Source organism: Lytechinus variegatus, chromosome 14 (genome assembly GCF_018143015.1).
Source record: "Lytechinus variegatus isolate NC3 chromosome 14, Lvar_3.0, whole genome shotgun sequence".
Lineage (NCBI taxonomy): Eukaryota > Metazoa > Echinodermata > Echinoidea > Temnopleuroida > Toxopneustidae > Lytechinus > Lytechinus variegatus.
This window is the reverse complement of record NC_054753.1, coordinates 11,549,603-11,562,881: the sequence shown is the minus strand read 5'-3', so window position 1 is coordinate 11,562,881 and position 13,279 is coordinate 11,549,603. Positions and strand designations below refer to the sequence as shown.

Genomic DNA, 13,279 nt, shown 5'->3' with positions numbered 1-13,279 from the left:
TCAGCTTGTCTTGGCCGAGAGGAGCAACTTGTAGTACCTTTTGGACCAAAGCTTTTTATAAACATATAAAGTAAGATGCACATCATGTCACACTGAGAGCTTACATGTCTAGTGTAGGCACAAGTAATAGCATTGTGTCTGAAAATCAACAATATATGTCACACTTGCAGTTGCACCTTTGTAATTTATTAATAATTTCAAATTGCATCTGTCGTGTATTAATGAAAACACCAAGCCGGCTTTAATCATGCAAATAATAGAAGGGAAATGGAAAACAAGATTCGGTGGAATGAATGGCATACATGTAATTAGCAAACATAGCAGTAGCACTTGGTTTATAAAATCATATTTTTCTGCACCCAGCAAAAGCAACCAACTGAATAAGACTATCATTCTATGAATAATCAGATAGAAAAAAACAGAATATATTTGTTTTTAACAAAGAATTTAGCAGAGCAATAAGTACACATTTTATATAAATCAAGAGTATACTATATAAAAAGTAGAAACTTTATGAAAAAATATATATTCACAATCCTCGCAACCATTCTACATGTACTTTCATAACGATAAACTCTGGTTCTGGTAACAACATTATATAAACTGTTCACAGAATTTAACAAATCTAACATAGAATTATCAAATAAACATCTCCCAGTTTTTCAGAAAAATGTAATGAGCAAATGAAGATCAGAAAAATTACTGAAAAATGCCCGTCCATTATCAGTGTGGTCCCACATGTTGTTTCCTGTGTTAGCTAGTATTAGCTACACCGGAAAAAATACATGTTCATGAAATGATTTCAACCAAGCTTGAATTACTTCAATTGAACTTTGTTCTCAAGAACCATTCCAGCGTATGATCAACATTTTAGGATAGTTTCCAACCGTTTCCTATTCATGCCAGGCTTTAAATATGAAAAGAACAGAATTCAAAGCCCCAGCCCAACCAATTTTACTCTGTCAAATATTACATATCTTTACATTTACTTTCCACTGTACATTTGCATAATTTATATGGACGGACAACAACGATCCGAGGCAATGAATTTTCCTATAGTGTAAAGTAGAGGGGGATATAACACTACATGTACACAACAGGTAGACGATAACCAAGTACTTGGGTAACAGCTCAAATTATGCTGTTATCTGCAGTTTTACTACATCACACCAACTTTAGAAGGCATGTTCATGAAATGGTTGTGAAAGACAAAAAATCCTTGATTTGTCGATTTTTAAATTCTTGTTTTACAGCATAAAATTTTCATGTAAACTACAAAGTTCCAATAAACACAACTTTTCTTTTAAAACAGTGCTTGCCATAAATACAAGTAATATATATAACGTTGATGGGGTATGAAAACCTTGATTTTAGAGTTATGACATTGAGAAGCAACCTCCTTTTGCCTACGAAGTATTCTCTACAAGAATTAAGCGACCATTTTCAGACAATATGAGTTTGCTATCTTTGCCACATTTCTATAACACAGCTTTGTCCGAGCTGCTCTCAATTTTCTTAAATTTTGAGATTCAAGGTTTTAATATGCTGGCATCAATAAATAATTTAGACTTAAAGCCAACTCAGATTTTATCACTTTTCACATCGGGGCCGTAGAATGGTGTCCAATAGTAATGCCTTCGGAGACCATGCGAAAGCTCAGAAAGGTAAACTTGACCGTCAACTACGTAAGGTTTCACATCCGTCCTTTCCAAAGCTAGTTTACCGCCCTCTATCAGTCTGTGGAAAGCCTGAAAAATGTCCAGAATCCAAGGAGTTATTACTAGCAACAGTTAATGCTACTAAATGATAATACAACAGACTACACATAGCTGACCCTCCATTAGTCAAATAATCACTGAACTTGAAGCATCATTTCAGACCATAATAATATGCAAAGCATGTCTTATTGAAGTCTTATTAAGTCAAATTTTGCCTAAACCAAACAGATTTCTGTGATCCCAAAGAAATTTGACTTGATCCAGGTGCGTGAGTGGTCACAAATAAAAAGATCTGAAGAGTGTTGAAAAAGTCTGATATAAAAAGAGCTCCCATTCTTTTTGTACAGAAGAAAGCAAAAATAAGCTGAAATTAAGCTGAAAATTAAAAACAAATTTGAAATCAGATTAAAATCTGAACTCTCACACCCCTGTTGATCCAATAGGGAAAAGGGAATAGATAAGGTGACAGCATTCATGGATGCCCATGCTCAGGGTCTATATTATCCCTGGAACTATATGTATCAGAAGGAAGGGATAATCACAATTAACTAAACATTGGGCAATCGGGTACTTTAAAGGTAGGCAACATAAATAAAGACCGAGTTCGGGGCGGAAAAAAAACTCCCCAAATTAATGTAATTTTTTTTTCTTTTTTTACAAAGCATCTTGAATTTTCTGTTTATCAAGAGAAAGATAATTAACTGACTCCATTATACTAAGCGTTAAATGAAATGTATTTGTATAGAAAAGCAGTCATGGGATTATGCAAATGGCCAGACTAACCTTTCAACTTTGATTTGTTATAATTATTATGACAATGGGCATTTTAAGAACAAATTTTGTAATGATGTTCTTCACAACTGGGTGTTGTGGTTTGAGCCTGTAATCCAAGCTATGTGGGGAAGTTACAAATTGATCCAGAGGTTTGAGGTTCGAACCCTGGTCACGTCTTTCGGATGGTCACGTTAAAGGTCGGTCCCAGACGTGAATTATCATATCTGATTGATACACATCTGACAAAACTCAAATACACACACACACTTCCCCAAAATAGAAAGAATATGAAAGGCTACAATAATTATTTTCATCTTTTTCAGAACTTTTCTCTCTTATTTATCTAATTAATGTGATCACAAAAGCAAGTTTTTTTCAAACTTACATTACATGCATCTTCTTCATGGTGATTGCCCCAGATAAACACACTGTTGAAATTAGGATTGTTCTCCATGGCTCTGGCTATGGCACATAAACCTTGTGCTCTGATGTTGTTACTTGTGATAACTAACCTGAATGGGGGAACAACATATTTTTCATTACCATTAAAGGAGAATGAAACATGAAGAACAATATAGCTTGTGTGAAAATAGAAAAATCAAAACAGAAAGTTTGAGAAAGATCAGACAAATAATGAGAAAGTTATGAGCATTTTAATATTGCGATCACTAATGCTATGGAGATCCTCAAATTGACAATGCAACAAAAATGTGTGATGTCACTTGTTAACAACTCCACCCCATTACTTTAGTATATGTTTCACTTAAATTGCCTCTTTTATCACATCTATCAGTAGATTGTGTTCTTTCAAGAGGAGGGCATGTAATACAGATTTTAAAGGATACATCATGGATAAAGAGATTGTATCACAATAAGAAAAAGCAAAAAGAGACATTTTTAGGGTATTTCATAGTCCTTCAAAGGGATAGTTGTTCACATGTGACATTACACATCCTTGCCGCATTGCCAATTGGAAGGATCTCCATAACATTAGTGATTGAAATACTGTATTCAAATTTTTTTCTTTTTCTTTGATTTTTCTGTTTCAACACACGCCTTTTTGTTCCAAAGGTTTCATTCCCCTTGAAACTGTAGATAGATTACATGCAATCGACATTAACATCACAAAATCAATTAACAAGAGAAAACAAGTCATTATCACATACATAATGAGACTTATAAGTCTAATTCTCAAAAGAAGTTTCTATTGTACCATGGTATAAAACCATGGAATATGTAATATTGTACTTCTATTCAGTGGACTCACGATATCGTGTGCCATTATCAGTTGCGGCATGTTGCAGGGAACAGGCCAAATTTCTTACATCAGGATCATTGTCGCAAGCAGGCAGTGCACAGTGCTTGTATACTGTAATGTGACTGTGATGCTTCAAAAATGAAAACCATGCGGCAAGAATTCACCAAATACAGTAAGAAATATGCGGGTACATTTCTGTCCCACCTCCTGGGGGGGCTTTCATGAAAGGACTTGTCGGACGTTTTATCCGACAAGTCCCATTTTATCCGACAGTTACCATAGGAACAGTGCCTCTCAGCCAATCAAAATCATGGAAAGATGTCAGATCTGACAACTTGTAGGATGAAAATATTGATGAAACACTCCCCTGGACTCTAGTAAATGGCATATCCGGTCGAGCCGTGTCGCCCACCGCTGATTGATCTCATGTTTGCATGCACTATAGTATTAGTGTGCAAAACAGATGTCAAATTTTTCCCATGAGGCATTGCGAAATTTGGCCTGCGAGCTGCAACTGATAGATGGTGCACCGTATTGAGAATCCATTGAATTAGATGCTCTTTGCCATCAGCGCACATTTATTATTGGACTTTTCTTACAGTACATGACAGTCCATGTTTTGTACCATGGTACAGTTGAAACTTCTTAATTTTGAGAAAGCCCACCTTGGGACTTTTACCTTGCATTTGGACTTCTAACTTCTAAAAAAAAATCAAACCTTGTAAAGTAAAAAAAAATCTGAATAATCATACATTATTGAAGTTGAAATGTGCAATGGTTCTTAGCAGTTTGTAAGAATGATGAATTGACAGACTGGGGACCAAAGACGTTCACAGCATAACCCAAAATCATGTATTTCTCATTGCATCTTAGGTGGATCAAGGGGTTAAGATACATAGATCTACATTGCATGGTCTCAGATATAAGTTAGTATGACACAGATTATTGAGTAAAATGATCATAAATAAGTTAGGACCTTCACAACTTCACATAGGTAGCAAACATAAATATTTGCAACCCCATGACTTACGTGTGCAGGTTACTGTTCATGTCCATGAGTGACCTGCTCAGGTCCATCGCTCCGTCATCCTCGATGCAGTTATGGCCCAAGTCTAGGATCTCAAGTGGAGTGTTCTTCATGAGGACTCTAGATAGGTACTTGGCCCCGTCTCTCCTGATCTTGTTACTGCATGATTTTAATAATCAATGGGGGGAAAAAACGTAACAATCTTTTACTCGTTAGGCAAGTGTAACTGCTTCAGTTTCATTAACTCTGCCAGTGGGCCTTGCCTACGAAACACAGAAAATCTTATCCATTCTGATATATTATGCACCAGATGTGTGTTTCATAAAGCTGTTCATAAGTTAAGAATGACTTTAAGAATAATTGGTGATCCTTTATTGTGGTAAATGGTATATTCATTGGCGATGGTTATGTGAGTAAGAAAGGTTCACCAGTTGTTCTTAAAACCGCTCTTAACTTACGAACAGCTTTATGAAACGCCCACCTGGCCAGTGGTACAGAAACATTCAGACAAGACAGTTGTTTGCAGGATCGAACCATTGTCAACACTATTGCTTGCCCCTCCAAACCTTTGTCTAGCTAGAATGTTTCATTGCCCACTGCACCTGGCTAAACGCAGAAGTATTGATTTGAAGGCTCCGACTCACCAAGCAAGATCCAGATACTTGAGACCGATATTCTCCACCAACATCTCGGAGAGCCTCTCCGCTCCTGTGTCCTTGATGTCACACTTCTGCAGGTGGAGTTCTGTCAGGGTGCTGTTGACCTTCAGCATCTTGGCAAAGTGGATGGTCGTCTCCTCCTGCTGACTGAACAACAGAGGGCGGTTCATGCAAAGAGCCTTCAGAGTGCTGTTGTAGTTCAGGACTGTGGCGAAGGCAATCATGCTTTGAGTGTCCTGGAGTTGACACAAAAAAGATACAATAGAAAATAACAGTAGGTGGTTCATGCAAATACATGTAAGCCTTAAGATTGTCTCCTGCTGACTAAAAAACACATAGCGGACAGTCAAGCATAGAGCCATCAGAGTGTAGTTGTTCAGCAATTTGGCAAAGGTGCCCTTTGGAGTGTTTCATGAAAGGACTTGTACGAAGTTTTGTCCAAACAAAGTCTGTTTTATTGGACAGTAATCATAGTGAGAGGCAAGGACAGTCAGAGTGCTGCAATTATTCAGGACAGTGATGAAGGCACTCATGCCCGTGAGTGTCCTAGGCTTAAAATGAATAGGATTTAAGACAAAACATCAGTGTACAGAGCCTTCCGGTACCTCCTTTTGCTGATCGAACAACAGAGGGAGCCTCTGAGCCACAGAGCTTTCAGAGTGCAGTTGTAGTTCAACAAGGTGGCAAAGGCAATCCAATTGAGTATCTGGCAAGAGACTGAAGCTCCTGAAATCATTCAGTTTGAATGGCTGATCATAAACTTGTCATAGAAACTGTGCATTTGTCATTACAACTAAATATAAATCTTTTTGAAATAGGCCTCTGTACCATACATGAATACATTGTCATTTACCTGGTCGGTGTCTCCAATGTCTAATGATCGTAAAGCTGTGTTGACCTGTAACACACCAGCAAGAGCCATGCCTCCTTTATTCCCTATCTTATTACCATTCAGCTTCAGCTCTTGAAGCGTCTCATTTACCTGAATACACATGTAAAAAAAAAAGGAAAGAAATGTAAATATACATCACACTACATTATTTCATCTTTACAAGAAATTCTGTCTCACTTTTTCAAAACACCAGGAAAGACTGGAAGTAGCTCTATCTCATAAGCTTAAGGACAGGGTCATGTTATACAAAGCTGTTTGTAAAGGTATGCACGACTTTAGATAAATCCCTCACCACAAAGTCACCAGTCATGCATAAAGTACGTACCTAACTAAGAAACTGCTTTAAAACAACACACCCAAACATTAAGTCTGGGCTCTTAACCATAAAGGTGAGCGATTGATCATAGAGCTGATTTCTACAAATGACTGCATTGAATATTGTGTATGATCAATTGTAAAATCAAGCCCTGTAATCATTTGCTAAGGGGGCCGTTTCATAAAGCTGTTCGTAAGTTAAGAGCGACTTTAAGAACGACTGCTGATCCTCGCTGTAGACCATCGCCAATCTATCATTCACCACAAGACAGGATCACCAGTCATTCTTAAAGTCGCTCTTAACTTACGAACAGCTTTATGAAACACCCACCTGGTCCCTGCATTTCCTACCTGAAGACCACTGGCGATGATGGCACCTCCCTCCGGACCAAGATCATTACACATCAGACTCAGTCTCTTCAAAGCACAGGTTTCCTACAGAAATATCATTGATAAAAACAAATGTTTAAAGGAAAAGATCAGTTTCCATGTTCAATTTAATAAAAAAAGTATTCTGGTGTAAACATTTTCAATCTTGTCTTGTAATCAGAGGAAGCAATGATTGGAAATTTGGACAGGCAGTACATGGCACCAGAATCTTCTGGTCAGATGGGTTTGGAGGGGCAAGCTAATGTACACTGTAGGTGGTTTGACCATTCAAACATTTCTCCTAAGAATGCTACGATATTGCTAGGGAGAGGTTCTCATACCATATCTCTACCCTGGGCAGTTCATTCTGCAATGCGTTCCACAACATTTGTATGTTATCTTTATATCATGTCTAACCAAGAGACATAATTATCTACTGTATGTGTCGAGGAGAGAGAGGAGTCACTCGACTGCAATTTGTCTGATGGTCATATAGGATCACATAACATCTGAAGAACTCACCTTCAGTAATTCTGCAATGTGTTCTGCACCTTTGTCATTGATCTGTTTGTACCACAATATTAACCCTGAGACTTACGTATTGTAGGTGTTGAGAAAATGAAAGAGAGGAGTCACTCGACTGCAATTTGTCTGATGGTCACATAGGATCACATAACCTCTGAAGAACTCACCTTCAGTAATTCTGCAATGTGTTCAACACCCTTGTCTGTGATTTGTTTGTACCTCAATATTAACCCTGAGACTTAAGTATTGTAGGTGTTGAGAAAAGGAAAGAGAGGAGTCACTCGACAATTTGTCTGATGGTCACATAGGATCCCATGTCTACAGAACTCACCTTCAGTAATTCTGCAATGTGTTCCGCACCTTTGTCAGTGATCTGGTTGTACCTCAGATCCAACCCTGAGACGTAGGTATTGTTGGCAAGGACCTTCAGGAGAACAAAGGCATCCTCGTCCTGGAGCATCTTGTTTGTCAGGAGATGGTTGTTCCCTGGCATCTCCATCTCCATGAAGTCTTTGGGGTCACTAGGATGGGTCATAGGTCAATATAATTATTTCCAAAAGCATGAAATAATAATTTTGTAAAGTGCACAAACTAACCAAACGTATACTTTCTGTGCTATGTAATAGCTCCTGATGTGCTTGTTCTGAACTTAATACATGGGTTTATGTTTTTAATTGAAATTATTCACCGATATTGCTCTCTAGCTCACTTCTTATACATTTATGTAAGTACCAGCAAACTTCTCATGTGGGGCCTACATGTACACAAGCAAATGCTTGATTCTATGTAGATACGCTCAACAGTAACAGACTATTAGGTTGCATTTAAAAACTTGGTAATTGGTTATTTGTAATAATGGTAAGTTTTCGTGATTGCATGACCTTCCTTTAGTGAGCACAATATTTTCTTGAATATCAAAATATTCATTCCACTAACTTGGTTTGCAAGACTGGAAATATAAATCATTGTTTTCTAGATTGGTAAAAAAAATGCTGGGTCTAATTGGTTAAATACCAAAATCATGGTTTTCGTATAAATTGAAGTTTCATTCTAAGTCTAGCATGACAAAAATATATTGGGAGTTTAATAACCAATGTACATGTATTATTGGTACTATATGGTAAAGTCAGAAAGGGCAGAAAAAAGAGGCTCTATGTACATGTACATGTACAAGTAAATATGTGTGCAAAGAACGAAAATTAAAGTGCTAAAATCACTCAATATCTTCTAAGAAAATAATTTTGTGTGTGCTCCAAATTCAATAATACAATAAGGTTTATATATTGACGATTCAATATTTTTTATTTGAATACATGCATGCAGCTCACCAATGTACATTGCATTCTGGGGACAATATGCCTAATTTTACTTTTCAAGTCTTTTTTAAGTTATGTAGTCAGCGATACCACAGTAGCATCGATAGCAACGACAGAAATAGATTGTATTTCAATATATCTGTTTATCTGACAAAATGAGTTAAAAGATTGAAATGACAGAGTTAAAAGATAATGGACTTATACATACAGCTGTTTGACTCTGACCATGAAATAAATTTATGTGGATGGTAGATTACAATATGAATAATATTCCATTATAATTTGCATATATGCATATAATTAAAATGAAAAACAATGTTGAAATATATCTATGATACTTTTGCATAACAGTAATTATGGATATTATAGAATGTAACTAACATAGGATACTATTTGATTTTACTGGTAATATCAAATATAATGTCTGTAATTTAATTTAGCCTAATGCAGGCTACTACTGATAAAGCATATGGTATTATCAAGTGTAAAAATCACAACACAAAAAATTTGAAGGAAACAAAATACAAATAAATAAAATGCTTCCACTCAAAGGAACGTGTTCCACTTGCAAGAAAAGAAGGAAAAGTGTGTACATTTTTCACAGCAAACATCACAGCAAATTCAAAATTACTTACTTCTCAGAAAGCTCCCACCTTTGTTAAAGATCATGCACGATATGAAATACAAGCAAGCAAATTATTACACCAAGCCAATCTAATCTTTTAATTAGCTGACAAGAAAACAATAGCATGCAGGGGAGGACATTCATTAGACCAAATTAATTTAGAAGTTAAACCAAAGGTTACCCTTTTAAAGTTATATGAATAAAAAAAAGCCACAAATAGAGTTTTAAAGAAGTAAAAAAAAGACAATGACATATGTGTGTAGTGTGCAAGTACATGTATCTCCTTGGACTTAATATATGCGTGAGTAAATGCACAAAAAAATACATACTGAATTTAGTATTCAAAGTCAGAAAAAAAACAATCTGACTTTTACTTTTGATAAAATATTGAGCCAAGTTGGGTATCAAATTTTTGGTATGATCTTGGCTCACTTCAGTAAAATTCTGTGTGCACTGTTGACTTTAAGGAGTACCTGTATTAGCCAAGCAAAGTACCGCTACTTGGAATTTTTTTACTTTTGACACCAAACATTGGATTGAATAGTGGTTCAATATATTTCCTGTATTCCCCAAGCAAATATACTAAATATCATGAAGATACTTTTGACAAATAATATGATAGAAAGGGAAATAATAGCAATTGGGCTATTCACCAACTGATATAAATATAAAAGAGTGATTTTAGAATATCTCAAATCTAGTAACGCCTCATTATGGTGTATACCGTAATCTTAATCCAGCCTGAAAATCATGAATCCTTATCCCAAAATATAAGACCCTATTCAGTCACCACATAATGGTAATCAAAGTGAACAAGATGTGTGTTAATATGCCTTCTACCAAAATGCAATAAATATCATGATATTATACCTTATTTTATTGCCATGTTTATCAGTACTTCCATGTTTAAGCAAGATAATGAACAAACAAGCATAAGACTGATCTTGCTACTCGCAATGCCAGAAAGGTAATTAATTCAACAATTTAAATTTATCTTTCTGCTTTGACAACATGAACAAAATAATCAAATGAAAATAATTGAGTTATAAGAGATAGGTACACATTGCTGAATAAATAATTAAATATGGCACCTGTAATAAATAATATTACACAATTAAATAGGGCTTCTGATTACCAAATATAACATGATTTTAAAATATAAACATGAATATTTAAATATTCCCCATTTATAATGGAGTGCCATGCAATACTTTGAAATCTTGTTAAAAGCCATCAAGCCATTAATGTTTTTTGCACAAGAAAAGGTAAAGCATACATAGAAATATACAGTATGTTCTTATTTTGGCTGCCATGATATTGCTTGAAGAAGCTAATAACTTACTTTCTAACCACACGCCTAAAGAAAAAGGAAATAACAGAAGTTTCATTTAATGGTTGCCATTCAAATTTTATGTGAAGAAAAGGGAATATATTTTAAAGCTTATAAAGAAATTTCCAAGACTGACATACTTTCAAACCAAAGTCCATCCAAAATATGGCATAATATAAGAAAAGGACAGATAAAAGCTGAACAAATAACAAAAAATTGGTAATTTTCTCAAACCAGATCTTCACAAATTTGATAATAAATCTAATTTGATAATAAATCTAATAAAACTAGCAATAGAAGTTTGACCTCACTTTGTGAGACATGACCAAAAACACACAGGGACAAAGATTATTTTCTAATTTTACAATTTCTTTCTCCAAAATTTTATCTCCAAATTAAATAGAATTCACATCAAACTTACTTTGCACAAAGGAATTTTTCATTTATTGCACATTAATTTTCTGATAAATGCATAAAAGAAAGTAGTGAGTGACTAAGATATTGATAAGTAGCTGGTGCACAAAACAAAACAAAACTTTGAAATTCTCTCTTCATCGATATCTTTAAGTCAGCTCAACTCAAAGTTTGGATGGACTGAGCAAAGTTTAAGCTGCCTCTCAGACAAAAAGGTTTAATAGAACAATCTGAAATAACATGACTAGTCTTTGAAAAAAAAGTACTACATTTGAAATGCATGATTTTAAAACTTCTACAATGGCAATATGAGCAATAAATTCTTTTCTTTAGACTACATTGCATTCAGAAAATCTCATTAAAAAAGAACATTCTAAAGAATAAAATATTTCCAGCATCCATTCAATGCCCTCCCCCCCCCCCCCCCCTTCCCACCCACAAAAATGTACTACATACTAAAGAATGAAAAAAAATGAATTTATAATACTAAAGAAAGAAAAATTAATGATGTGAAATAAGGAAGGAGAGTTAACTGAGTCACATTCTACATTTCTACTCAAGTGTCAAACTAAGGGAAAGTCCTTGCACAATCATCAGGCTTGTTTTAAAGATATCATTAAAGAATCCCAGTCTTTATCATTTTATAACAATAACATACCAGAACCAGTACCTATAAACTCAAGTAATGGCAAAAGGGATAGGCCTATTATAGGAATAACGCATTCCGCGGAGTTGTTTAGCGAATATGCAGTGCACGAGAGGTTTCTTCTGAGCATGCGCACTCCACACGAGCCGGAGGCGAGTGTGGAGTGTGCATGCGAAGAAGAAACCTCGAGTGCACTGCATATCGCTGAAAAACGACGGGTAAAATGCGTTATTCCTTTTATAAGATGGCTAAGTAATTTCGATCGCAATTTTAAGCACCTTATATGAGAAAGAAATAATGAAATAGATCTAAATCAAATATCAAAAATTTTGAAATTGCACTTACCGTGGGTTAGACAATTTGGGTGCGCGAAATTTGCACGGGCGTGCAGGGATAGACACTTTTCGCGAATGATCACGTGGTACGCTTTGACCAATCAGCAAGCTGCAAATTATTTAGCCATCTTATAATGCACTTTTCAAAGAATTCACTACAAATATAGGAAATTGGGAAAGAGAAATAGAGGGTGAAGAGGAAGAAAAGAAAGAGAAAGAAAAACAAAGGATAAGATAAAGAACATTACATGAAACAAGACAATAAGACAAAGATAAAGAAGGTCCAGAAGAACAAGAAAAAAAATGGAAGATGAAAAAGATGAAGAAACTAAAAAAAAGAATAAATGTAGAAGAAGCAGTAAAAGGAAAAACAGGAGCAGGATAAGAAGAAAATAGACCAAAGAAAACAGAGTACAAAAAATAAAAGACCAAAAAAAAACTATAAAAATAAAAACAGAAAGAGGAAAGAAAAAGAAGAAGAAAGACGATCAATAATTACATGATTTGTTCATCTCTCTCTTTGTCCAGCACCTTCATGATAAAAGGATTTGGTTTGACGTTTAACTCCATGCAGACATCTTCATAGCGTGTTTGTACAGCTGCTGGATCCATCTTACTGCTTGTGTCCTCGTACTACTTGATCTGCAGAAAAGAATTAGGAATAAATTTTAAAATAAATAACACATTACCAACAGTATAAAGAAAAATCCTAAAGCTACACTGCACCACACCAGTATCATCACAACGTTTACTATAGATCCCTGCGCCACCGGTACAAGGCGCAAATTTCCCCCAGACCCAACCCATTGGCTTGTCACCTGTGCTCGATGTCGAGTGTGAGGTGAAGTGACCACGATCGTCTTCATTGAATTCACATTCAAAGTAAATATTGATGTGCTTTGCGTCACTCAAATATTGTATAAATCGTTTAAGAAGTCACATTAAAAATTTGCAGGCTATTAATCTAAATAAAGTCAATCAAAACGCTCAAAATATACAAATGGAAAAAGTTTTTACCACAATTCGCACAGCTAGCAGCTTCGTCTGTTGCCTAGTTTCGCTGATCAATCAGCTGT

At 35.5% G+C, this 13,279-nt stretch overlaps 1 protein-coding gene across 4 annotated transcripts; it reads right to left on the bottom strand.

The window, feature by feature from the left end:
• Nucleotides 1–1,565: 1,565 nt before the first annotated feature.
• LOC121427452 (leucine-rich repeat-containing protein 34-like) lies at nt 1,566–13,270 on the bottom strand. Of its 4 annotated transcripts, none has more exons than XM_041623849.1 (10): nt 13,221–13,270; nt 12,703–12,845; nt 10,821–10,835; nt 7,869–8,058; nt 6,995–7,078; nt 6,290–6,418; nt 5,422–5,672; nt 4,781–4,936; nt 2,878–3,004; nt 1,566–1,748 (listed from the first exon to the last, which is right to left on the bottom strand). In XM_041623849.1, exons 2-10 carry the CDS (start codon nt 12,813–12,815, stop codon nt 1,581–1,583), a joined length of 1,233 nt encoding a protein of 410 aa, XP_041479783.1. In that variant the 5' UTR covers nt 12,816–12,845; nt 13,221–13,270; the 3' UTR covers nt 1,566–1,580. The 4 variants fall into 4 exon arrangements, with proteins under 4 accessions (XP_041479783.1, XP_041479780.1, XP_041479781.1 ...); XM_041623846.1 differs by lacking the exon at nt 10,821–10,835 and adding an exon at nt 10,349–10,375; XM_041623847.1 differs by lacking the exon at nt 10,821–10,835 and adding an exon at nt 9,489–9,506.
• Between the last annotated feature and the right edge of the window lie 9 nt (nt 13,271–13,279).